We start from the raw sequence: 27,358 nt of genomic DNA on the forward strand, positions 1-27,358 counted from the left end.
AACTTTTACATATTCATTCTACCGAGTATAATAATCAATAAATGTATTATTACAGCAGTGAGTAAAGATGGAGAAACCGTTATACAAAACGACATGACGTACAGTTTGAGACACGTCGAAGAATCATGGATTCATCTGTTGAAAGCAGGTAAATCAACGATAAAACTAATAATACGCTGATTTTGTACCATGGTTATTTAAATTAAAAATAATACAAATGAAAATTCACAGGTGACCACATCAGACTAAAAGAGTTGACGTTGTGTAATTTTGACTTTTTATTGGCGGCTGTACGTACTATATCCGTCAGTTACCTACGATCTATCCTAGAGCACGCACGATGTTATGTGTTGGATAGAGATGTCGAATTGGTTTATTACACAGTGAGAAAATCGAGTGATGTACTAACGAGGGATACTTTGCAGCTCGGGGCACAGATCATCAGTTGGTTACGGCCCGTGGCAGGTAAGCAAACACGTGCATTTCAAATCAAACCAAAATTATGCGTTATAGATATTAACCACATTCCATACTGGCATTACAGATAGTAGCAAACTAATGCATAGAATCATAAGATGTTCGGTATCGTGGTGCGACGGTTTTACAGATCCGTTATTGGTGCCGCATACGAGTTGGTTACAGCCACCTTTACCTCTTCACATCAAGTGTAATGCATTATTATATATTATAAACAAAACTCAAAAAATAAATTGTTCACTCGACTCGATAATAATCTCGACGTGGTTTATTATTCAGGCGTTAACTGTGGTATACCGATCCGTCATATAGCTCCTACGCCTTCAGCGCAGCACGTAGTTGTCATACCGAAAGAAGGAGACGCTCAACTTTGGCACACAATGGGTAACACGAGGGTACAAACGTTCCAAGGACATCAGAAACCGATCAAGTGTTTGAACGTGAACAAAAACCCTCAGTTATTAGTTACCGGTTCTGAAGACCGTAGCGTTCTAGTCTGGGATCTAAATACATACGCTTTATTAGCAAAATACACGTGAGATATTCGTTTCCGTAAAATTACTAAACTTAAAAGTCAACGGCTCAATCGTTAATATTTGAACGATTGATTATTATTTAAAAATCTAATCTGTTGGTATAAGCTTGGCCGTATTAAATCAAAAATATGTTTTTATAATTAACAAAGTTTCAACAAATTAACAACAAAATTGTTGGATGGTTTCAAAAATAAATGACTCTAAATGTTTCTCTGCATATATATGGTCATAAACTATTCGTTTAAATAAAATGTATAATTAATCTTTTTACGGTATTTTTATTTCTTTACAGCGAACTAGAATCACTGGTGTTAAGCCTTTGCGTAGCGACGATAAACGACGGTGGCAACAAGGAACTTGGCGTTGTTTTAGGTTGCGAAAATAGTAAAATACTTCTGTACACATTAAAAGGTAAAATGGTAAGAAAAATTGATTACCACAAAGGACCTGTTACGGCGGTTCAACTTACATCGCAAGACGTTTTGGTTACGGGTACGTATATATACGACATAGTTAATAGGTTTAATTAAAAATTACTATTATAATAAGTTCTTTGTTTTGAAGAATATTTAAATATTTCTTTTTTTTGTTTTATCTTAATTTATTTAATCTAAACATTAAAAATTAGTAATTATATTATATTTATATATCTTTGTATAGAAATAAAAAACATTTTTATAATATTTTATCTAAAATACATTTTAAAAAATGAACAATTTACTTTTGAGAATCTTAACATAACATGACAACTTAAAAAAATAGTATGTGGGTTTGATATACGAAATTAAAACCTAAGTATGCCTTACCCCCTCCATCCGCATAATGTATGCTTGTACAATAAATTTAATGTATAAAATATCCGGGAAAAAAATGTGCTTACTTCGTAAACTATAATTTTGGTGACACGTCTAAACGTTACGGCGCGTGCGCAGGTTCGTCAGATTGCACAGTGTGCCTCTGGGAAATGGACACTCTCGACCTACTCAACACTATCGCTCTGCCAGGGCCCGTTGAAATGTTAGACATATCAGTCGACTCAATGTTCCTGTTGGTTTTGTGCGAGGGAAACCAGTTGTGGCTGCACGCACTGGCGACGGGCACGCTGATACACAACCTAAAAGGATACTGTTCTAAAGTAATGTCAATTGCATTGGCCGAAGACTGTCAGCGGGCAGTAGTGGCCGGTGTTGACTCCAGGGTGTACATATACGACATACATTCGGGAGATTTGGACCTCGTGCCAATATCTACGGCACCGCATCACAAAGAAGTGATCGCTGTAAAAATCACCAACAACGACGACTTCCTCGTCACTGCGGGTGAGCAATACTATTGAGAAAAATATTTTATGTGTATATGTGTAGAATTATTTCGGTTTTTCACCACTCACGACATTGTGTTGTTGTTATCACTGAACAGGCAACGGCAAGATCGCTTACTGGAATTTCCGGAAAATGGGAAGCGCGCACACGATCAACAAGCAATCGTCGCCGTTGTCTCGAAAGCCGCACACCAGCGCCATCACCTGTTTGGACATATCGAGGGACGGCACAATGGCTGTTACAGGTATGACATGTAATAAGTTAAGTGCTCAAACTCTGATGCAAATGAAATTTTTTAGTGCACAGTTTCTGTCTAATAATTATAAATGCGTGTTTTAAGAAAATTACGGTTTAAATCTAAAATATTTTAGTGCAATTTTCAGGAATAATTCCAATTATGTAGGTAGATAATTTTAAAAAATTGAAGTTTTATACAAGACATGTCCATAGATACAATATAACTATACTGTTATGTATTAACACGAAAAAAAAAATATGCATTTTTCCGTTGAAACCTAATTATTAAAAAATTAAATGTTTAAAATGTTTTATATCAATCAATAGAACACGCCTTGTTGTAGTTTTTATGTAAGATGTAAATTCACTTTTATCTAGCATAAGCTTAATGATGCGTCGTTTATTTTTAATATTTTAAATAATAATAATATTTATCTTAAAATCTTAAAAAAATAGATTGTGTTATTTCAAATATTTATACACCAGATCAGAGATTACCTTTTATCAGTCATTCCACTCACAATCGTATAGTTTTGATGAACCCAAAAGTTTGTAATAATCTTAATGATTTTAACTAACTTCGATAATGAATGTAAACTTCGGCATTTGTATTTAAATTTTGAATAATATAAATTGTTTGCATATACATAGATTTTAAGATTGTCGTATTATTTTCATATTTAAAAATATTCTTAATTTCATTATAATATTATACAATAACAGTTATATTATTTATTCTTAAACTAAATTTATATTTTAAATTATAATCAACTCTTTGTACAATGTATCCCTGTTAAAACGTAAATAAACAAATTAATTAATTATATTAAGTCAAATCGTAGTAAACTTTTAGCACAATAAATAGTTCAAACTCAAACCCTGCTTATAACTAGGTATAACACAAGTTTGTTTTTATGAAATTGAAAAATCAAATTACTTACGATCATATCTCATCCACACAGGTGGCCTGGACAGTCTGGTTAACGTCTGGCATCTGAACGTAGAAAGCTTGGAAAATGTCTATCAGCTGAACAACAACGAGTTGCACTCCACCATGCACGGTCACACAGCTGCCATAACGTGTCTGGCCATCGCTTCCAACGGACTTTTCGCCGTTTCCGGTTCGGAGGATAAACTTGTGTTGGTCTGGGGCCTGACTGTGGGCAATGCCGTTTTCACGTTCAGCGTAAGAACACTTTATATTATAATATACTTAATATACTCGACGTCATCTGTACCTGCGAGTTTTCGATTTCCGCGTCTTTGAATTTTCGTTTTTCATACGAATAACTGTTATTTGATCAACCGACAGGGCCACCAATCGGCCATCACCGCCGTGGAGGTCACCTCAGACAGCGAGAAGGTCGTGTCCAGCGACAAGGCTGGCGTCATAGCGGTCTGGTTGTCGGACAATGGAACGCTACTCAATTCGGTGATATGCCCAGCGACTAATCTGTCAGTGACCAACAACATGAAATACCTAGTCAGCGGTGACGGCCATTTTTCGTAAGTCATAATATTTTTTTCGCTTGAATCCAGAAAATTAAACTAAACCGCAAACAGCCAGAACCATAATTGTCAATTGCTTACTACTGATGTTGAAATTGATTCCGACCATGACATGTTAAGATAAAAGATTTTTTGATAACATATTTTTTTTTGGTCTTAATAAACAATATTATTTTAAAAAAAAAAAATTGTCATTGCAATCGATTCCCAACTATTTTTAATATTGTTTGATAACAACTTATACGATTTCAATCAAATAATCATTGACAATAAAATTTAGGCATATATTTTATTTTACTATTGTACTACCCATATTAATTGTATATACCTAGTTATTGAAAATTTTCAAAAAATTAAAATAAATTAAATTTTTTTTTGAAAAAATTAGACAAGGTTACATTCTTGTAATATAATTTTTCCCCTAATTCTTAATAATGTCAATTTAGAAATGATGTAATCTTAGACAAAACCTCATTTTTTTTTTTTTTTTTTTTACTAATCAAAACCTAACGAATCATTAAGGTTCAAGTCACAATATCACAGTATATATTACATGAAAGTTTTACACAGGCTGCATATCTGGCCGTTATCAATCAAAAACGAGGGAGGACCTTGGACAGAAAAATGGCCGGTCAGTCACACGGAAGAGATAACGTGTTTCGTGATAACGTACGACTCGTTGCAAATAATCACCGGGTCCAAAGACATGTCATTGAAAGTTTGGCAAATTAATGGTGGCAAACTGTCTCAGGTACGTGTATTACCAAAACTAATTATCGTCTATCAACCAGCCTCTCACTGGATGTCGGTCTCTGCCGCTGCGGGTGTAGGAAGAGTTTATTTTCCAGTCAAATGTGGGAAATATTATAGGTACTTGAAGTTGATCGACTGATTATCGACCGGTCTTGAATATATTATTATAATAAAGTCGCAGGGTACTATTTAAAAATCAAAAACTTATAAAGGTTTCGCTAACAAGCGCATAACAATAATATGAGGACGGCATAAAATGATGGAAATGTTTAGAATTATCCAAAAAATATCGAAATTTTCGTTAGATTTCATCAGAACTACCTATCTCCCGCCCTCGACTCCATCACCGCTGGACATATAACTCATAGTCATGTACCCGTGCTACAGGTGTTGGTCGGGCACGAAGACCAAGTAACGTGCGTAGCCGTGGCCATCAGCGACAAATCAATCGTTGTATCCGGTTCGTGGGACGCCAACCTCATCATATGGGACATACACACGGGCGATGACAGACACCTGCTGACCGGTCATCTGGGTCACGTGACGTGCGTCAAGCTGAGCGGTGACGGTTCGGTGGCTCTTTCCGGGTCCGACGACAAACGCATAATCGTGTGGGACACAAAACGCGGGGTGCCGCTCACGTCTCTACAACTGCATCTCCCCATTTTGGGCCTGTCCATGTCCACAGACGTGACTAGGGTAGCGGTACACCTGTATGAGAGCCAGTACTTGCCGATCACGCAGCTGATGAACACGCCCGCGCAATACGTCAAAGTTCCAGTATTCATCAACCGAGGTATTTGCACTAAAATTATAATTTATAAATAAAAACGGAATGATCCATTTTTATTGGACAGACTAGTGCTATGTTTAATAAATTTTTGTGTTTTCGAGAAAAAATAAAGTTTTTTACATAGCGAGAATCACATTAACAATCGGTGACTAGAAACATACCGAAAATAAACTATAAACACTTTAAAAATATTGAAACAAGATTCATTATTCAAATATTTTAAAGGTCAGAAACGAGCACTAAAAGTATATTACCACGTTAATTTCTTTCATTGGAATATAAATACAAAAAAAAAAAAAAAATAAAACAATATAGTTTTTTACCGTTTAAAGATCAAAGTTTAATACCTAGGCTTTACGTGGAAAATAAAAGGTGGGCTATTTTTCATCAAAATATATTTTCAAACATGCGTTTGATCGTCCTTATTAAGCCTTTATACAATGTAATCACAAAATTCGATCACGCTACTGTCACGCGCTATAGTACGAAACTGTTTTGATTGGCGTAGAACATAATACATACCCGATGTTTTACTTGCCGCAAAAACCAAACGTCAATAAAATACCAGATAGGTAAAAAAACAAAATAATAAGGTCACCGTCGTCGTTTTAGACACATCGATTAATGAGTATAATAATTTATATTAAGCGCGTGTCAAGAAGGAACATAATATACCTAAACATATTAAACACTGTAATTATTTAATTTAATAAAACTGAAAACTCTCAATAAATAATATAATAAACTCGGTATCCGCGTTGCGTGAGCCGTATAATCGGTATAGGTACACGCTTGTCGTTTTATTACATTTTAAAACGACAAGAAAATCACTCCTGATTTACCGAGATTTATACAAAAACGTAACGACGTAAAACTATTATAATAACCTAGAAAGAATATATTATATAATATTATATTAAAATTAAATCTTATAAGCAAATTAAATACGAGATAATATTTTATTTTATTATAATTGTATTCTCAGATTATTTTAATGGCCATCCCGTGTTTATTAACAAAGTGATTTTTTAAACCCGTACAATTACATCACGTTCGAGTACAATGCACAACGCAATTTGTGCATACACATCCACGTTTGAATACACATAGCCCAAAACCGTCCAATTATATCATGAGACTACGTTTTTTTTTTTTTTTTACTTTTTCCGTGCAATCATCAATTCTGTCTTTTGAACTTTGTCATACCATGTTCATTGCACTCTACGCTCGTAGTATTATTATTTCGAAGTATAATTTTTCTCGTTCGCCACACTTTAGTCGCTAAGCAAATTTTTCTACAAAAAAATCGGTCAATATTATAATATAATAGGTACATATAAAAATAAGACTTGAACTGAAACTAATACCTAATAATTATAATAATGTGTTGATGTTTTTGTCATACCAATATCTTAGAGCACAGATCGCTGGCCGCCAAAAAACCCATGAGGAGGATGTTGATTAAAGAATACTCGTTGGACTCGTACACGTGGCAACGGAAGTACGCGCACTTGACCTCGTCGATAACGCGGGCGGCCGTCGACGAAAAGCTCCGCCGATTTTCTGTTTCAGCCAGCATGGAAGAAATATCAAAACAAGCCAATAATAACGAGAACATGGGATCACAGGTACTTACACACTCAAACGTACTAATACATACGTACGCGACTTAAATACCTACACTCAGTGTATGGATCCCTGAAACTATAAATATTTCATTTTTTAATTTATTTTTATGTTTTGATAAAAAATTTTAAAAATGTATTTTTTTATTTAATTATTTAAAAAAAAACTGAAGATAGCCATTTTGTAGAGTTCTTTTTCTGAAAATATTGACGTTTTAACATTTTAATTTCATCAATTTTCTGATTTTTAATATTTTTTCTAGTTTCAAAAATACTGCGAAATTATTATTATGTTTACGTCTTGCCAAAAAAATGGGACAAGATAATAATATCAAAACATTAAATTAGGTATTTAAATTGTGGACTATGCCATACTCAAATTACCAACAAGCCATAAAATATTAACTATTGCGTATTTATACGCTGGCGGACAAAACACCTTTTTTTACTAAATTCAAAGTAAACAAAATACATTTGTTTTATCTATTTATTATAATTATTATAATATAACCGTATTTAATACTAGGTATAACAAAAATGTACATATTGATATTTTGTACAATAGTTATTAACTTTATTTAAAAATTTAACAATGTTGAAGAAATAAAATATGACGTTTATTGTGAGCCACACTGAAACCCGTTCGCCAACCGTACGAGCACGCGGGCCACATGTTTTATACAATACCACTATGACACTATCGTGATAATTCACAGTTTTTTCGAAACTAGAAAAAATATTAAAAATCAGGAAACTTATGAAATTAAAATGTTAAAACGTCAATATTTTCAGAAAAAAAAACTCTACAAAATGGCTATCTTCAAATTTTTTTATATAATTAAATAAAAAAATACATTTTTTAACTTTTTTACCAAAACATAAAAATAAATTAAAACATGAAATATTTGTAATTCTTGTCCCTGTGAATCTTATTAAAAAACCAGAGTTATGATATCTCCATTATTTCAGGAGATATACTTAATAAATTTCACCGATAATAGAACAAATATAATCTTATATTATTTTTTTTTACGAAAATTAGTTAGTTTTTTAGGATATATATCCCCCCTAAATGAAAATTCATGTCTACGCCACTACTGCACTACTGTACAGCGTTTTGAACGAGAAATTTACTGATCAAACCACATGTGTTTACAGAATCTGGGTCCCGAACAGGCCGCTTTAGCACAATCGCAACACTTTGACCAATTGATTGCCGAATGGAATAACAAACGGTCGCCTTCCAAATCAACAAGCCGACCGAACGTGGTAAATGCCCGCTAACACCTAACCTAATTTAAACTAAATGTGGATTTCTGACGTCCCCGTAACTAGTATCTACATTCTACATTTATTATGATAAGTATACCAGTACTAAATTCGACAAAAAAAAAAAACAAAAAATATCAGAATTTTATAAATCGATTTTTCTATCGGATCCTCTACAACAGAGATCCCCCACCAGAGTGCCGTGAAATTATTTGAAATATATTTTTAGTCTATAGGCCATAGGGCATAGGGTGCCTCCGAAGTTTTAGAAAATGACTTAAGGTTCTGTGAGTAAAAAAAGGTTGGGAACTTCTACTCTACAGTCTAGTACTCAAGTCTACAGAACGTAGTGTAGGTACCTATATAGTTAATTTGTTTACTCGAGACGTCGAACAATCAACATTTTGTAAGGCACGTGATTACCGATTATCGCTATTATCAAGTATATAGGATAATATTACTGGACGATACCCTGATACCCGGATAAAAGATAATCAATAAGACATCACTATACTTTTCAGACAACGAAAAAAGTTTTTCATTTATGTATTAACTCTATAATGGCTTTTTCATTGAGTATTTGTACATATAACTATATAAAATAATAAATAAGTAATTAGTAATTACTGCTTTAGTAATAAAAATAAAAATTAGGTCGCAGAACATTATATTCTAAAGGATAATGTATTATGTATAATAATCATAAATAGATATATATATAGGTAGGTACAATATAGCTGAGCGTTACTATAGTTTTTTTTTTTTTAATTTATTGGTTGTTATTTTAATATAAATAAAAAGAAATTCCCATACATTTGTAACTTATAGACTTATGAGTTCAAAAATATATCAACAGATAATTAACATTTCAGCGCTTACAGAGTCTGAAATTCCTGTCTCAAATAATAATTGATATATTATACTAATATATAATATATATGATGATATACCATATTATTATTCATGTTACATAGATGTACCTATCATGTGGTATCAATATATAGTAATAGGTATATTATATTAAAATAATGTATTATTGGTACAAAAAGGTTCGAACAGTTGGAAGGCACTGTTAAGGTTTTTCTTCAAGTATAATTAAAGTAAAATATATTATTAAAAAAACAAATTATGAAAAAAAAAATTATCAAATATTAAATTTAAAATGTTTAATGCATTCTGAAGACGTCTTAAATCTTAAAAAGTAGCTGGTATAATTATTAGCGCATAACATTATAAATATTTAAATAACCTATAGTCAACTAATATTTAGCTGTGAAAAAAAAATAAATATTTTAGCCAACGCTGTCTGAAAATCGACGACATCCCGGTTGTAAATATTATATAGGTATATACAAATAATAATTCTAGTCACGTCGTATTCTTTACATAGAATGGCGTGGTTATGTGTTCAGGACGTTCAAGCCCTTTATTTTGTACCTTATAAAGTATGCATTAAACTATTATTATATTATATAACTAACTAATATGTATAATAGACTAAAGGTAATAGTAATAACCCTCTGGTGAACAAATTATAAAACGCAGCCAGTCTACAATGTAAACATAATATGCTATCATTTTCTTCCTAGGCCACCGATAAAGTCTGCAACACATAATAATATACGGCAGGTTAACGATGGTAATTGTTATTGTTTATTGTCAATAATTGTACATAATAGCAAATTACTGGTATACCTACCACAGAATAATGCACAGAGGATACCAACTATACCTATTGCGGCTGTATATTTTCAACCATAAGTTTCAAGTCTACGCGCACAACCCCATCCCATCAACCAACAAGAGCAAATTATTAGGATAAACGCGTACGAAACCTTTTGACCTTTCCCTTCCGTGCAATAATACAGGGTTATACACTTATACGCTTGTTTTCCCATCGGTCATATACATTTATGTTAGTATACGGCAGTAATAATTATTTCTTTTCTATTTTACACCAGTGTTTCTCATAATAACCATAAATGTTGATACTTTTTTCACGGCGTTCACAAACCAATTTCAATTTAATATTTTCAAGGGATGTAGTTATTTTACATTGAATTCAATTATTTAAAAGCATAATATTATAATATATTTTCATATTTTTTTCGTTTTATCAAATATTCTAATAATTTAAATATTTTCGAATTATTATAAAAGTTAAAATCTTAAAAAATTCTTCTTAAACTTATAACGTTACACACTTGTTACACAGACATATCAAATGTGGATCTTTTGACTTATAATCAATATCGCAATCAAACAATTAAAACAGTAGAAATATCAATATATATTGTGAGGCATAAGGATGAGCCGGCACTTATAAAACTAAGTTTCTTCGTCCAAATGACTACATGTACAATATGTAAAATGCACATAGTTCATAGAAATATGTCAATAAGTACGTAATAATTAATAATTATACTAATAACTAGTTATAGTCGAGTCACAAATTTCTAAATCAAAATAATTGTCAACAATTATTTAAAAATTAGATTTGAGTTACAGTTTGAAATTCAAAAATACAAAATATGATCACGTTTGATCATCGCATCAAATCAATTTAATTTAATACCCCTCGTTGATATTTTCTTGCCCTTTATACACAATTGTTGGTACCTACCTATAAGGCTATAAATATAGATAGGTTTTTTATATCGTTTCGACATCTCCTTAAGTTGTTGATTTGTCACTCATATACATAGTATAATTGCATTTAATTTTAACTATGTTATCTGTAGAGAAATTATTAAATTATCATGTCATGCTTGTTATTTACTATTTGTTGAATTTAAAAATGTTTAAATTCTTTAAAATTTAGAAATATAGTATCTGTATTACAAACGTTCAATATAATTAAAGACATAAATAAATAATAATATAGTAATATACCTAATACATATCTAGGTATACGCATTAAATATTCTCCGAACTCAATGCTCTACATTTTTTTTCAGTTTTTATCCAAACAGAATTCGAGATCGAGCAGACAGCATTCGGCCGACGACGAGAGCCACGGCAGCGACGGTCAGTACTCGTACCTATATTAGAATAACTTACAAATATTAACATATATATATTAATGAAATAATATACAAATGCTATAAATATATTTATATATATATAACCATATAGGATGATCACCAACCAATAACCATGCGCCCATGCTCAAGGCTCAACCCATGTTTTAAAATTTGTTCAAGTTTTGAGTTTTAGAAATTTTTATTATAAATTATTTATATTACTTGACGTGTATATTTTCAAAAATTTTGTTTTTATATGATATTTTAGCAATTATCTTGAGGTGATACACTCTCTTTTACAAATGAAAATCACCTTACTTTATTGTAAGTTATTAAGGTAATAAATATAATTGCATTACCATGCATGTAATTATTACCTATAATGTCTTATAAACACCAACAAATATATTGTTTAACTACATTAGGATATGAAATAAGTATAAAAATAGGTACTAGTTATCGTATTAACGACACATAATATATAGTAAGAGATGAATAAATCAATAATTTGAGGTATCCTAAACGGCTTAAATCCATAAACATTTTAACTACGATTTACAAATCTGTCAGCTTTGGCTTCAATATGAGATTTTTTATTTCACCCCTCCTCTTTAGAATGTTGCCTATGAACGCCCATGGTATTGATAAACCATCTATAATAGTGATGTAATTTAAGTACGTATGTTCAATTTATCATCGTGTAGATGGGAGTTTACAATATATGGGCGTATTTTTTTCATAAAGGCTCTTGCCAAACCATATGTAGTTACAGTTGGTAGTGTTGGTACATTATAATATATAACTTATAGGACAGGTACTCAATATTATGAAATTTATAACAATAAGCATTGAATACGTAAACGTATAGGTATCGCATGTAACGCGATTTTTCGATAATATTTGATCCCTTAGGGTCCGTTTTCCAGTACGGTCCACATGTCCCTTCCCGCCACCGACGATAAAAATATGTGTCACCGGATTCTTACTCTATGGTCACCGGATACCCGGAACTCGCATTTTTTTATTTAGTTAATCTGGTTTTGTTTTATTTTTCTCAATACTTAAACCGCACACGTATGAAACCATTTTAAAATAAGATAAGATGTAATAAAATCGAAGTACATGCCATTGGTCAGGGGTGTTGAGGTTTACAAGACACATGTCTAGCACGTGTAATATTCGAACGAATATCCGTTTAAAATACATGATTATGCCGTGTTCGCCGTATATAATACACGTAAATACGTAATCCTTGTCGGAAGTTTTTCTTTTGTTCTCTAGACACGAAGTGAAGTATGTTTTTCGCTATTCAGTCACGAACCTACCTAATACCTATATTATATAGGTACTACTACTACTACTTATGACTTATATTTTATACAGTTATGCACTTATACCTTGTACAACTATCGGGTTATACTTAGTAATTACGTACATAGTGTAGGTTGTGAAAATTAGAAACCGGATATTTACCTATGATCAATATATCTATTTATACGTAGGTAATATAGGTTACAAGTAATACAATCCCAGTTCCGAGATTAGGTATATAGGTAGGTTAGTACCTAAAGTACTGTGAATACCTCAATACCATTAAGATATTAATTTATTGTTTTAAATAATATTCATAAATTAAGATGTAAATTATAATAGGTAGGTAGTAGGTACGCATGATTTGTCTACAAGAAAATATATTTTACGATATAAAAACTAATAAAAATACAATCAGTTAATTAGAATAGGTACCTATATCAACGCAAAACCATTAGATATTAATCCTTTTATTGGTTCATCGATTGACACACGATAGTCATCAGCTCATCACTCACACCATATTAGCTAAAATATAATGGCAAATACATGTTATATAAATAATTATTTTCACTTATCCTGAAGGACGACATTACACTTAACACGTTTTTCTATAAAATATATATGTTTTAAATTACCATTAATTAACTATTAACCATTTGATTTTAGTTGTCTACTGTTTTAATAAAACATATTTGTACCTAATCAAGGGCGTCATTTACTGGGGTATACAATTACTTCAATTCTCAAAAGATACTTTTAGTGATTTTTTTATATTTCAATTCTTCTTAGTATAGCGTATATACAAATTATATATTGAATAATTTGAATATTTTAAGTAGTATGGAGGTACTTTAATATTAACTATCATAAATAATCTATTTTTTTTTCACAATAATTTTCAATTAAAAAAAATGATCAATTATTAAAATCTCATAATACCAATATTTAATATTATTTTTCTTGTTTAAGTACTTATTTTGCAAGCAGTCATGATTCACAATTGATAATTTTTTTTTGCATTCCACATCAAGTGTAGGATTTGCGCTCTTTTAATAACTCAACAATTAATCTGATATATCAAAAATGTTACAAATATATCTAACTAATTATAATTTTTTAATTTCACTCACATATACTATTCATTTTTAGCACTAAAATATAATAGTTAATGAGTACTAAAGCAGATGTTCTAAAAAGTATTTAATTAATGAATTGGTATATTAATTCTTTTTTATTTTAAATATTAATTACATAATAATAAAAAATATCTAAATAATTAATATATTTCTACACAAATACCTTTTATAAAGATTACTATAGTAACACTTGTGAACTTTTGATTTATTTCAGATTTCATATGATGAACCAACATTTAATGCTGCACATTCGCCGATCACGCCCTAGACAAATCCTACTTCATTCACCATTGTTGCAACCTAATTGTGATCAAACATTCAATCATTCTTCTTATTATTAGTAATATTAATGTTTAAAATTACGGAAATATAATCTTAAGTCTGTGCAATAATTATATACCTTATTATTTAAGTAAAAAGCATGGTATAGCTATTGTTGAACATTTTTATCCTAGTCATTTCAAGACCGTAGTTTATTCTAAGATTTTTAGATTAAGTATTTTGAGCACAAAAAATATCACTGTCTAAGTGATTTGTTTTTTATTATTATTATTAATGCATCAAAATCATACATTTATATCTTAGACTTTCTGACTGTATATCATTAATTATAATCAAATGAATCAGATTTACTATATACAACTAAGCTCTTAAAAAAAATCATATTATATTACAATCAACTAAAATAATTATCTGATTATGTATGTTAACCGATTAATTCTAAGGTGACAAGATCAGTCGAGTACTGGACAACTCAATTCCATGATAAAAACAATGCCATGTTTGTTATAACCAAGTGTAAGTGTTTGTTAAGATAACTATTTACTAAACCGTGTCTGCCAGAATTAATATTTGGGTATCTTGGTTAACATACATATTAACTTTCATCAAAAACAGTTTTTAAATTATCATAAAAAATTATTATTCACCACATAATTTACCAATATTTTAGTCTTAAGAGGACACTACATTCGCATGTATTGCATCTGTCTTACATACAACATAGCATATTATCACAATAATCTATTTTACTTTGTTAATTTTAAAATTAAATTATATTGACATATTATAAAACTTAAGGTAAACAAATTATTTAGGAGATCTGAGAGGTTTTTGATGACATTTTAAGTACAAAGAAAGTTACAAGTATTTTAAAACTGATTTTTTTTTTAAATTTTTCAATGATCATAACTTACTTTAAAATTAAAACATTTACAAATGCATCAAATACATCCTCAATAGTAATTTTACCTTTAAATTTTATAATAGGTCAAATCAATATAAGTTTTTCAAAAAATGGAGTACAATTAATTATTGTGAAAGTAAAATATCCCATGGTATTTGTTTATAAGACGGAGACAGCAAATGCAGGTGTAGTATCCTCTTAATAGGATGTCAGTGCACTACCTATTTGTTTAATCTCTGACCCATGTGCAACATGAAAAATATTTGTTCAGTAAAACCAATTTAGGATTGTTAACTTTAATATCAAAGTTAATTGATTTACTATCAAATTTTAAATAAAATACTTTGTCTCTGTTTGTACGCTGGCTTTTTTTTACAGTACTTGAAATTATATGCAAATAATGAATAAGTAAAATATTACAATTTAAAGATACTTATATCACAGAAAAAAGTATATCATAAAAGACCCAATGGACAAAATGTATACTAATGCAAATAATGTTTTTAATCAAGTATGATAAAAGTGAATTCATTTTAATATTAAAGCTAACAGCATAAGGTTGGTTCTGCTGTACATAGTGCACTGACATACTCTTAACAATATTTCTATTTTAGCTATTTATAATTTATTTGAATGTTGAAACTTTTAAAACATCTGTTTTTTGTTTTATGTTGTGTATTGTATATTAGTCATCTCTTATTATTATTGTTTTGAATTGTAAGTAAACAAAATAAAACAATAAACTTCAAATGTACACAAATTGTATTACTTTAATATTATTAATACAACTACTAAAATACCTCTATATATTTACAATATTAATTAAATTAACGATTAACATCATTTTATCTTTGAAACGGCATATAATCCAAACCAGTGTTGAACTGTACTTTCTTCTTTGCTTCTTTTTCACGTTTACGCTTGCCAATTGCAATCATTTCTTTGACCTCAGACCTATAAAAAAACATTTGTTCATAAACTATAATTTTTTTTATCTGTTAGTTTATTATATTGAACTCACCTGTATGCTGGTGGTTTGAGCTCTTCATGAAGTGTGCAAGCTGGTTGAGGTGTATTTTCAGGAACTTTAAATATTGTCCGTTTAATTATGTCAATGTCTCTTGATAAATAGTTATTGAATGGATGCAAAGCTGAACTGGGTGCGTCAAACTCGACAATAAAATAGCTTGCCTGTTTGTGTATTGAGTCATGTGAACTTATTCTCCAAGGGGTATCAGCCGTTCCTAGGTTGTCTATACGCCGTATAAACCCACCAGATTCAAAGATTTTACTGGCTGTTCGTTTTAGACATTGAGTTATTTCAGGCTGAAAATAATAAAAGTTCATTCTTTAGTTCATTGGTAATTTAAAATAGATATATAATCTATATGTATAGTCTTCTTATATAATTATACATGTATATATTAGTGTCTGGAGGGGGAGGGGGTCCAGGTTTTTTTTAACCAGGTACAAAATGTTTGTATTTATTATTGCGTGTATTGTCTTAAAAACAAATAACATTTCAAAAAAATTCAACTATTATAAAATAATACTTATTAAGTGGGATTTCATTTAGTTGTCAATTATCAGAACAATAATCATAATCAATTATAAAAAATGTATAAATATGTCACTCAAATATATTATTTTTATACAATATCTACAAATATTATAATATATATAAATTAAGGATTCAAATTATTTTAATCTTATATAGTCATAAATTTTAATTTTACATCAAGTTAATACCTACTAATACATTTTAAACAGAAGAAAAAATTTATTGGTTTTACATTTTTTATTTATGTAAATGTGTTTTGGGATTATCACAATACTATGTTTCATAAAGCTTCTCTGCCAATAGTCCATAAAACAGTTTATCAATATGTTTAGATAAAGATAAATAATAATCTAATACATATTAAAATATTCCTAAATACTCCTAATAGTTTCTATTATAATACAGAATGACTTTGAGTGATTTTACACAGTATTCTAACTAACAAAAAAGTTATATTATAATTTAATTGTTGGCAGTGTTCAAAACTACATAAAACACAAAAGATAATAATTTTCTAAAGATTAAGAAAAAATACATTGAAAATTATAGTAAGTGTAAAATAAGAAACATTTTCAAAATTAACTTTGTCCTTATTGTTATTATGAAACTAGAAAATGTATGACCTGGAGTCACTAGTATGAATGTAAACCTACCTTTAGCTTTAAGCTTAAAGTAATAAGATTAAAAAACATTATATTGCAATAATATCACTCTATGAAATATAACACAATATGCATAACGCATTTTAAAAATAATACAATATTAGATATATAAATTAATCTTTAATATAGAAACTTAATCAAGTTAAGTAGCATAAGAAGTTGCAGTTTAACAATAAATTGGTATTAAATATAATTAAGAGAAAATATGTTAGTTTGAATTAGAATTATAACATTTCTTTTTCAGTTATTAGAAATAATAATGAAAATATAAAATAATAAATTATACACTGACCAGTGAGAGAACACACTATGGCCTAAAGAAAATTTGTGTATTTTCCAGCTGAATAGAGTATAAGAAGGTAAGCATTGTTCATTCAATTTTAGTACAGTTAGAATTGTAAAATTGTCCATGTTTTTAATTTCGTCATTCAGATCTAAAGATTGGAAGAAATAGCTAAAATAGTAAAATTCTATTAAGTGATACAAAATATCTAAACCTATCTATCAATATTCAATTGACATTAAATCTAAATTTATAAAATTAAAGTATCACCATATGGTCAATGGTAGATCCCATCCTCTTTTGTTAGTATATATATCACATATTTGTTTATTGTAAATAGTTGATTAACAGAAAATAAACATAAATTAAAGAAAAAATATAGGTATGGTTTCTATTCAACAGTAAGATAGGTACTCCCTAAATTACATTACTGTTTTTTCAATGAATTTTAAAAGGTAAAAATTAATAACTAAAAAATGTTCAGTATATGAATTTAATTATAAATTATATTTTTTATAATTTACAAACTTTTAAATTTATTTTTATCTTTAGAAAATAATCCAATTGAAATAAAAAATGTTTTTAAATCCTAAACCTTTATAAATTACAATAATGTATATTTTGTGTATATTGATTTACTAATTTAATTTTGAATAAAGAAGATTATACTGATTACTGAGTATAAAAAAAATAATGTTTATAATATGTATCTATTGATTTTTAAGGGGTTTGTAATATATGTTATTATATACGGAGCTTAGACAAAATACTATGAAAAATTAAAATCAATGACTTCCAAATTATCAATACATTTTTACAGACATTTTTAAGTTCAACAAGTAGATAAGTACCATGTGATAGCAACATGTTAAAATGACTAATGACAAATGGAATGTATGAAATAAAGTTAGTATTCCTGAGATAGGTGAACCTACCATTATATCCAAGTTTTGAACCAATATATAATATTTAGTTTAACAGTAGATAGTATAAAATATATAGTATACTGTATGACTATTGACCATATTATATATTTTAAACCATTATTTTTAGTCTATCTACCATTAATTATTATTACTTTAGATTATTAAATGCCTTATGATAAACTATTTTTATTCTTCATTAGGTTTAACTTACAGGTTGTAGGTTGGTCCAACAAAAAGTAACTTGTATAGATATAGGTTTTCATTTAACAAAATACATTAAATTGTTTAAATAGTTAACATTAAAAATATAATAACAAAATTGTGCTATCTATCTCAGACAGACATATAGTTCATATTCGTACATAATATAAATATAATACACATATTGTTAAATTTCTATAAACTTGTATGCTATTTAAAAGGTTTTGCCTTATTTCTTTAAAATATTTATGTGAAAACTATACTTTGAATGATTTATATTGATATAAAATTAGAAAAGATTTTGAATAAAATAATATGCCTGTAAAAGGGAATACATTTAAACAAATCACATTTTTATAGATAATAATTAAGCAGCATATTACTTACATCTACAATTATATATTTTTAATCGTTTATCTAACATATCATAAAATAAATTGTACTCATATATACAATTGAAGGAAGTCACTTTGGATAAAGAAGAGAAACATTTTGTCATCCAACCAATTTACAAATTGAAAAAATAAAATTATTTATAATATAAAAATAGAACATTTTTAAGATTATTTAAAAATTGGTGTCTGCTAGACAATAAATATATTATAAATGGTGATTTACCAGGCATGTTCACCATTTTACTCCCGATTCTCATTTAACAATGAATTTATTTTAACCTAACCTTATCCCTATGATTATTGAAACTTCTATTTTCAAATAAAAATCTCCCTTCCCTGTTTGCAGTAAATTATTTAATAGATAATTTGTATAAATATCTTGATGTAGCTAATTCAAAATTAGAACAAGTAGTAATAAAAATGTTTATAATAAAATTGTTTTAATTACAATAGTCTCCAACTCTTCTATACTCATTAAAATTAACCAATTACCTTAAGTACACAAAGTTAAATAACTCAAAAACTACTTATTGGAACTTTGATTTTGGTACATCAAATGTATTAGGAAAATTATCTGCTAAATAATTTATCATTTAAAATGGGATGAACATGCTTGATAAATCTCCCTATATATTATGTAAATAGTATATTAAAATCATCATAACAAAATAAAATATACTGACAAGCTTTTCCAAAGGATGCAGACTCAAAAGAAACATGACTTATTATTTAATATTTTAAAAAAATGCTTATTTTAAACAAATAGATAACAAAATTTGAAGACTAATACTAATAGAGAACTAACCTAGAACAACATTTATGTAAGTAATTCTAACATACACAAAAAAAAAACATAGGTTTTAAATAATTATTTAATATTTAATATGCATAATTTATTGTTAAAATATTAAATAGCTCACTAAACGTGAATTTCAGACTTAAAGGCTAGAGCATTGATCAATAGTTTCAACGAATACGACAATACTAATCTTTTTTCGATGATAATGTACAGTACTTTGATAAATAAAAATATCTAATATATTACATTACCCTTGGCAAGACTTTGAACAGCAAACACAACTCATAGCTGGGCATTATTACGAAAACAATTCGATAGCGTGCAACAGAATCTAAAAAAATAAAAACAATTCTTCGGCGTACCGAGAATGTGAACTGTAAAACTGCGAAGACGTGAAGACTGAAGAAATTATATTAAAATTTTTAATGTATCGGCATGGTCTGTTTTATTACTATAAGATGTTATCATTTTCTTATCGAACGAGTGCAATAAGTGATAAAGCGTGATAAGACGCTAAAAACCGATTTCCAGTTCCAGGGAGTTGCTGTCGGAATAAATAAAGCACCCGTAAACGCTTGACGCGGTAAAAACAAAAAGACAAATATTAAATATGTAACTAAATAAAGCGATTTTTTTTTTTTTCTAAATCTTACGTCGTAAGTAAAAAATGTACGAAAACGCTGACTAGGAGGGTGAAACGAGAGCGGAAAATCGACTTCACACGAAATCGCAAAAAATAACGGTAGAAATTCTACCGGCGCAGGTCCGGGTCTCGGCAATACACATTACTGACAAGTGTTTAATTTAATTACGTATGTGCACTGTGTATCATGCACGTTCGTGACAATAATACCTACGTCAGTCAGCCATGTTATACTTTGTAATAACAAACTAATAATAAATAATAATGCGTAAGCATTACAAATTACAATAGTTCCGATAGTTGTTCACAACCGGCGGCCGCGTAACTGCGTGCGGCATTCGTATTGTGGTGTACGTTTACAACAATTTTGGTAACCACTGGTCTAACAATTGTTTTCGTTCAGTCGAGGAATTCGTATGTGTGTGTGTTCGCGCCGCGCTCATGTGTGTAGTGCGTGCGTGCGTCTGCGCGCGTGTGTGTATGTGTGTGTGTATATAGTATACACTCTTAAATAAAACAATTTTCTCGCGATAATTAAAACATTCCACTGGACTGTACAACTGACAGCTATTACTGGAGGCGAATGTCTAAAAGCCCGGAAAAAATATAATCAACACTAGCCATTAAAATATTATTATTGTATTTGTTTTTTTTTCCACTACACTTCTTAGCTTTCTGTTCCCCGTAGACAGTAACATCATAAAACAGTGTGCACTGAGCAGCTGCAGTGGTGGTCAGTCGTGGCCGTCATCTCCGCCCAACAACGGTAGCAGCGCCAGTGAATAATATATCAACCGTAGAATATTAATATCGTCATCATTCATCGTCTTCACTCGTCGCCCGTTAACAGACGAGCACGCGCAACGCTCGGTGTCCGCGTACCGTACCGTCCGATAACGAAATAGGGTAGGTAGGCGGTGACTCGTCGGCGAGTGTGATTCGTACGTGTGCGTGTGCGTGTGTGTGTGTGTGTGTTCGTGTACGAGTGCGGTGTCGTAAAAATATAAATATACGTAAAAAAAAAAAAAAAACGGATTTCCTAAAATAGGTAGGTAGAGTCGGACGTCAACGTTTTCAACGGCTAGTGCAACAGTGCCGACTCCCGTCCTCCGCCCGCACCGCTTACCATCCGACGGATGTCCGGGTGCTGGACGCTATGAAAGAACTCAACCGGTCGTCGTCCACCAAAAAGAAACCGATCAACAATTCGAATGGTATGATCAGAAAAGTGTCGTCGCTGTTCAGTCTGGACGGCCAGATGAACGGCAACGCCAAACCCGAATGGATCGTCGACGAGATCGCCTTGGAAAGAGGCGACTCGGGACTGGGATTCAGCATAGCTGGTACGTTTTTTAGTTTTTCTTTCATTTGCAATAGGTTGATAGGTAATTATCAGTTTTGATAAATTACATCTCTATAAATATTATTTTTGTTCGAAATACGGCTGACACTAAGTTTCTGCTAATGTGAGAGGTAACGGATTAGCTTATGTTTGTGTTTTGGTTTTTTTTTTCACGCATCCAGGAGGTACAGACAATCCACAGACTGACGACGATACGTCCATATTTATTACAAAAATAATTCCTGGCGGTACAGCCTATCGAGATGGTCGGTTGTGTGTCAACGATATCATCACCAAAGTCAATGATACGCCTGTTGTTGGCGTACCTCATTCGACTGCAGTGGATGCACTCAAACGAGCGGGACACAGAGTTACTCTAAGTGTAAAACGCAAGAAAAATGTGCTGCCCTTAGGGCCAAATGTCTTAGAAATAGAACTCAGCAAAGGCACCAAGGTATATCTATCATCATTTGTGTCTTATTGTAGTTGAACTATTTTGCTTGAAATTAATTTTCGATGAGTGATGATAAATGTTTCTAAGAATACATCGATCAATATTATATCCTCATTATAACAACTATTTTAGTGTGTCATTCTCTATGTGGTATCAAGTATTTAATTAAACTTTTTTCTGTTAATAATAATTTTACATATTAAACAAATTATTGGTTGTTCCAAAAACTTTTCTGTAACCATAACAACTGATATGTTGATATTGAATAAATAACAAAACTATATTCCGATAAAAAATCATTATTTTTAAATATTTATCACTACATAGGTATTTTAATTTATTTTACTCTATTTTACCATTGACCATTATGGGTGGTTAATCTAATTACATACTTTCATCATATTTTTAAAAAAAATTTAAATTTATCGAGTATATGTTGGCTAATCTGCCATTTGACCTGCATTGAATATACTTCCCTATCTGCTACTACTTAGAACTCTGAATTTAATTATGATTATTTTTAATTAGTAATTGGATATTTAGCATTAGTATTTTACATAAACTATTTTAGTGCCAAGTATTCTTTTAAAATGTTAAATTATTTGCAATTTGTATATGATAATATAAAATAATGAAGTTTGTTTTTCAGGGACTGGGATTCAGTATTGCGGGTGGGATTGGCAATCAACACATACCCGGTGATAATGGAATTTTTGTTACTAAAATAATGGACGGAGGTGCTGCCCAAGTAGATGGTAGAATATTGGTCGGTGATAAATTAGTTGCAGTCAAGAACACTCTTCTTGGTGACCGTAATTTAGAAAATGTAACACATGAAGAAGCCGTATGGACATTAAAAAATACCCGTGAAAAAGTGTTATTAGTCATTGGTAAAACTGAACCAATTACATATACCGATTCTGCACCATCACCAATCATCATTGATACCATTCCAAATTCATATTCTACAGACACATTAAATACTGTGAAAAGTTATGAAAGCTTACCAAACTATGATGTACGGACAGTAGTTTTACATAAAGGTTCAGGGGGCTTGGGATTTAACATTGTTGGTGGTGAAGACGGAGAGGGTATATTTATATCATTCATTCTTGCTGGTGGTCCAGCCGATCAAACTGGGCAATTGAAAAGAGGAGACACTATTTTAAAAGTAAATGATGTTAGTTTGGATAATGCAACACATGAAGAAGCAGCTGATGCCCTTAAAAATGCTGGACAAACCGTTTTATTAACAGTTCAACATCGTCCTAAAGATTATAACAGGTACTTAAAAATAATTAAAAAATGTAAACTTGTTAAATATTTTTTAATTTTTATCTAATGGGTAATATCTATCTATTTTTAGGTTTGAAGCTAAAATTCATGAATTAAAATCTCAACTCGCTGCTTCTTGTGGTACATTGATCCGTACTACTCAGAAAAAAACATTGTATGTCCGCACCTTATTTGATTATGATCCATCTAGTGATGATGGTCTTCCTAGTATTGGACTACCATTCAAATATGGTGCTATTCTTCATGTGACTAATGCAAGTGATGATGAATGGTGGCAGGCACGAAAAGTCTTAGCTACTGGTCGAGAAGAAGGTATTGGCATTATACCATCTAAACGCAGATGGGAGCGAAAACAAAAAGCCCGTGATAGATCTGTAAAATTTCGAGGAAACGAAAGCAAAAGCTTAGATCGGTTATCAACATTAGAAAGGAAAAAAAAATCAATGACATTTAGTAGAAGATTTCCATGGGTGCGAAGAGGCAAAGATGGCAAGTATGAAAATGGCCTTGATGATATGGTATTGCAAAGGCAGTCTAGAGAAAATATATGCGAAAAGATTGAAGAAACTCCTTCTTATGAAGCAGTGGTATGTATTATCAAAAATCAATTACTAATTTAAGGGTATGACTGGTAATATGAGAATAGTGTGATACTTAGGGCACAGAAGTCGTATATTTTTCTATATACTGTCAGTTTATAACAGACCAAAGTAAAATATATATTAACAGAATACTCTATAATATACTCTGTAATATATTTACAAGTGTGTATTTGGTTCATTTTAAATCTCATAACTTCCAAGCTCTTATGATTACTCATTGTTAAATAAATAAATGTTTACATTCTACAGATATAATTAAAAATTACTTTTAGTTTGTTAATAAAAATTACATTAAAACCTATAGAATTGATAATTTTAAAGATGCATTAAATATTAATGTGTAAGAAAATGTATTTCAATTCAATTTGTAGAATTTTATCTTCTATTAACTAAAAAAAGAATAATAATTATTATTCAATAATGTTCATTCTACAAAACAGTATTCTTCTGAACTGTGTTTGAACAAAAATTATATTTGCATAGTGTCAATTTTCTTTTTAAAAAAATTTTATGAAAAGATACATTTAATAATATGTTATTATCATTGATGATATTTTTAATAATTACTGATTAAATATTATTAATAACTATTAGACATTAAATTTGTTTAAAATATTTACTGAAGTATTATTTTATAAAATAGTCCACTTAGATGATAATTATTGGAATAGTTCAATTTTAATATTTAATAACCGACCAAAGTATCAGTCATTGATTATATCATTAACTATTATACATTTTACGTAAAACAATTATAAATAATGTGACAGAAATTAACAATATCTAATGACATTTAATATACTTACTCGGTAAATTGTTCAGATCAACTATTTATACTCAATATAATAAATATAACAATCAATGTTAAGTTGAAAATGAATTTTAAATTTTGGTGGAGCAATGAATGATTGCTGATCAATGATGCATTGATTTTACATTTTTTCTGTTTTTCAATGCCTTTTAAGGCAGTAAAACTGCTTCAATTTTTAGTTTGGGATGGTTTCTTATACTTTAAAGGTGTCAAATGTAACAATAAAATATAATCAAGAAAAACAAAATTAATTAAGAAAAAACAATGATTCTTACAATAAACTAGTTTTTAACAAATTCTATATTTTGTTATAATCTAAAAATGATTAATCGTGGATAGTTTACATTTTCACGAAATGTTTATATTATCATTTTTTAGACATTATATAACTTTCAAAATACTTTGGCTCTTTTTAAGCAATTTATAAGGATTGTTTTATTTCTATAAATTTCGGTAAGAAATGGATTAAAGTTCTATAATCTATGTACAATAGAAGCCAACAATCTAACATGAAAATGGTAAATTCAAATCATTAAAAATGTAATACAAGATCTCATATAAATCGTTTTAGTATCTATGTAAAAAAAATACATAGGCACAAATCTTTTTCATCAAAAATTACAAACTACAATTATTATTTTTTAATAAAATGTTTATAAAATCCATTTTTACAACTATGATTTTAAAATTCAATACAATTTTTCTCATTAATAATTCATACTGAAATTAAAAAAATATACAAATACAATTATTATTTAAAGATATTTTCTATACTATACTCATAGTATTTAACTTGTCAGTTAATAACAATAATATAACATTATATGTATTTATATTATTATGATAATTAAATACTAATAGTATAATAAATGCTGTATCAAAAAACAATTATAAAATATACTTATTGATATAAGCTGACAGACTATCGCCACTCAGAAATATTTTTCGTATGTAATGATATATCATTGGATTCAAAATGAATACACCCATTACATCGTGACTCACTCAATCAGCAGAGCAAAACCAACTACTTTTTTATTTTATTTTAATTTATTTTTTTTATTTATATTGTATGAAGTATTAATATTCAATTATATTTTACAGGTTCGACTTCAAATCTCTTATACGCGACCTGTCATTATACTTGGTCCATTAAAGGATAAAATTAATGATGACCTAATTTCAGAATATCCGGAACGTTTTAGTTCCTGTGTTCCACACACAACTCGTGAAATAAGACCAGATGAAGTTGATGGTCGTGATTATCATTTTGTAAAATCTCGTGAACAAATGGACCTCGACATCCAAAATCATTTGTTCATTGAAGCTGGGCAATTCAATGGCAACCTATACGGTACATCCGTTTCATCTGTCCGTCATGTAGCCGAATCGGGTAAACATTGTATACTTGATGTAAGTGGTAATGCCATTAAACGACTTCAAGTTGCCGGATTGCATTCTATAGCAATATTCTTCAAGCCAAAGAGTGTAGAAGCATTAATGGAAATGTGCAAGCGCATGAGCGAAGCAGAAGCAAGAAAACACGTGGAACGAGCAACTAAAATAGAACAAGAATTTGGTGATCAATTTACAGGCATAGTGCAAGGTGATACATATGAAGAAGTGTATGATAATGTAAAAGCTATGATTGAAAGAAATTCTGGTAGACACATTTGGGTATCTTCTAAAGAGAAATTATAAACGATAAAACCTATTGTAATATTTTAGACAGATTTATAACAAAAATAATAATTGACGCTTACTTGTTATCAGGGGTACAATTTCTATGTACTTTCATCAATTGTTTTTTGTTCGTCATTAATTGTTATGTTTCTATTATGTTAATGAATTTTATTGAACTCTGCATTTAATTTTGTAGAACAACTTAAGCATTCTAAAAAAATATGGTGGATGGGTGTAAAAAAATCTCTAGCTTAATTTGTCCGTATTTTTTCTCCTTTTTTTTGGCAACTATTTTAATTATTGATTGAAATGTAGTCTAGTCTTAATTCTGTACTTGTTCCAATTTCTAATTAAAAATTAAAATTGTTATCTATCATTTATCATAAACGCAAAAGCCGTGCCAAAGTTCCTTTAATCAAATTTAAGTTTAAATATATAGTAAAAAATATATATATATATATATTATGTGCAATTAGAACTAAATCAAATTCCTGCTCAATTTCTCTTTTCTTATTAAGTA

General features: G+C 29.7%; 3 protein-coding genes across 3 annotated transcripts in view; 2 read left to right on the forward strand and 1 right to left on the reverse strand.

Annotated features, from left to right (window-relative positions):
* LOC113560752 (NACHT domain- and WD repeat-containing protein 1) overlaps positions 1-15,900 on the forward strand; it is a 188,007-nt gene extending 172,107 nt beyond the window's left edge. Inside the window, exons 11-25 of the mRNA XM_026966807.1 lie at positions 56-148; positions 232-465; positions 545-667; positions 757-1,012; positions 1,306-1,505; positions 1,946-2,332; positions 2,433-2,579; positions 3,535-3,758; positions 3,885-4,078; positions 4,652-4,832; positions 5,222-5,630; positions 7,044-7,255; positions 8,411-8,521; positions 11,479-11,548; positions 14,209-15,900. Coding sequence (XP_026822608.1) covers positions 56-148; positions 232-465; positions 545-667; positions 757-1,012; positions 1,306-1,505; positions 1,946-2,332; positions 2,433-2,579; positions 3,535-3,758; positions 3,885-4,078; positions 4,652-4,832; positions 5,222-5,630; positions 7,044-7,255; positions 8,411-8,521; positions 11,479-11,548; positions 14,209-14,219 — 2,852 coding nt within the window. The 3' untranslated portion in view covers positions 14,220-15,900. The remainder of the gene's footprint in view (positions 1-55; positions 149-231; positions 466-544; positions 668-756; positions 1,013-1,305; positions 1,506-1,945; positions 2,333-2,432; positions 2,580-3,534; positions 3,759-3,884; positions 4,079-4,651; positions 4,833-5,221; positions 5,631-7,043; positions 7,256-8,410; positions 8,522-11,478; positions 11,549-14,208) is intronic.
* Positions 15,901-15,924: 24 nt separating this feature from the next.
* On the reverse strand, positions 15,925-20,783 carry LOC113560754 (probable 28S ribosomal protein S6, mitochondrial). Its single transcript, XM_026966809.1, has 4 exons — positions 20,661-20,783; positions 20,259-20,581; positions 16,202-16,506; positions 15,925-16,134 (listed from the first exon to the last, which is right to left on the reverse strand). The coding sequence occupies exons 2-4, from the start codon at positions 20,301-20,303 to the stop codon at positions 16,026-16,028; spliced, it is 459 nt and encodes a 152-aa protein (XP_026822610.1). The 5' UTR covers positions 20,304-20,581; positions 20,661-20,783; the 3' UTR covers positions 15,925-16,025.
* Positions 20,784-20,957: 174 nt separating this feature from the next.
* LOC113560753 (disks large 1 tumor suppressor protein) lies at positions 20,958-27,348 on the forward strand. Its single transcript, XM_026966808.1, has 5 exons — positions 20,958-21,993; positions 22,175-22,446; positions 23,096-23,730; positions 23,813-24,329; positions 26,260-27,348. Exons 1-5 carry the CDS (start codon positions 21,807-21,809, stop codon positions 26,854-26,856), a joined length of 2,208 nt encoding a protein of 735 aa, XP_026822609.1. The 5' UTR covers positions 20,958-21,806; the 3' UTR covers positions 26,857-27,348.
* Positions 27,349-27,358: the final 10 nt, after the last annotated feature.

Source organism: Rhopalosiphum maidis, chromosome 1 (genome assembly GCF_003676215.2).
Source record: "Rhopalosiphum maidis isolate BTI-1 chromosome 1, ASM367621v3, whole genome shotgun sequence".
Classification (NCBI taxonomy): Eukaryota; Metazoa; Arthropoda; class Insecta; order Hemiptera; family Aphididae; genus Rhopalosiphum; species Rhopalosiphum maidis.

Coding starts and splice junctions, on each gene's coding strand:
- LOC113560754 (XM_026966809.1), bottom strand. CDS start 20,303: ATGCCCAGCTATGAGTTGTGTTTGCTGTTCAAAGTCTTGCCAAGG. Junction 16,507..20,258: donor TGTTCAAAGTCTTGCCAAGG/GTAATGTAATAT, acceptor TATTATTTTCAG/CCTGAAATAACTCAATGTCT. Junction 16,135..16,201: donor CTCAAACCACCAGCATACAG/GTGAGTTCAATA, acceptor GTTTTTTTATAG/GTCTGAGGTCAAAGAAATGA.
- LOC113560753 (XM_026966808.1), top strand. CDS start 21,807: ATGAAAGAACTCAACCGGTCGTCGTCCACCAAAAAGAAACCGATCAAC. Junction 23,731..23,812: donor CGTCCTAAAGATTATAACAG/GTACTTAAAAAT, acceptor ATCTATTTTTAG/GTTTGAAGCTAAAATTCATG. Junction 24,330..26,259: donor CTCCTTCTTATGAAGCAGTG/GTATGTATTATC, acceptor TATATTTTACAG/GTTCGACTTCAAATCTCTTA.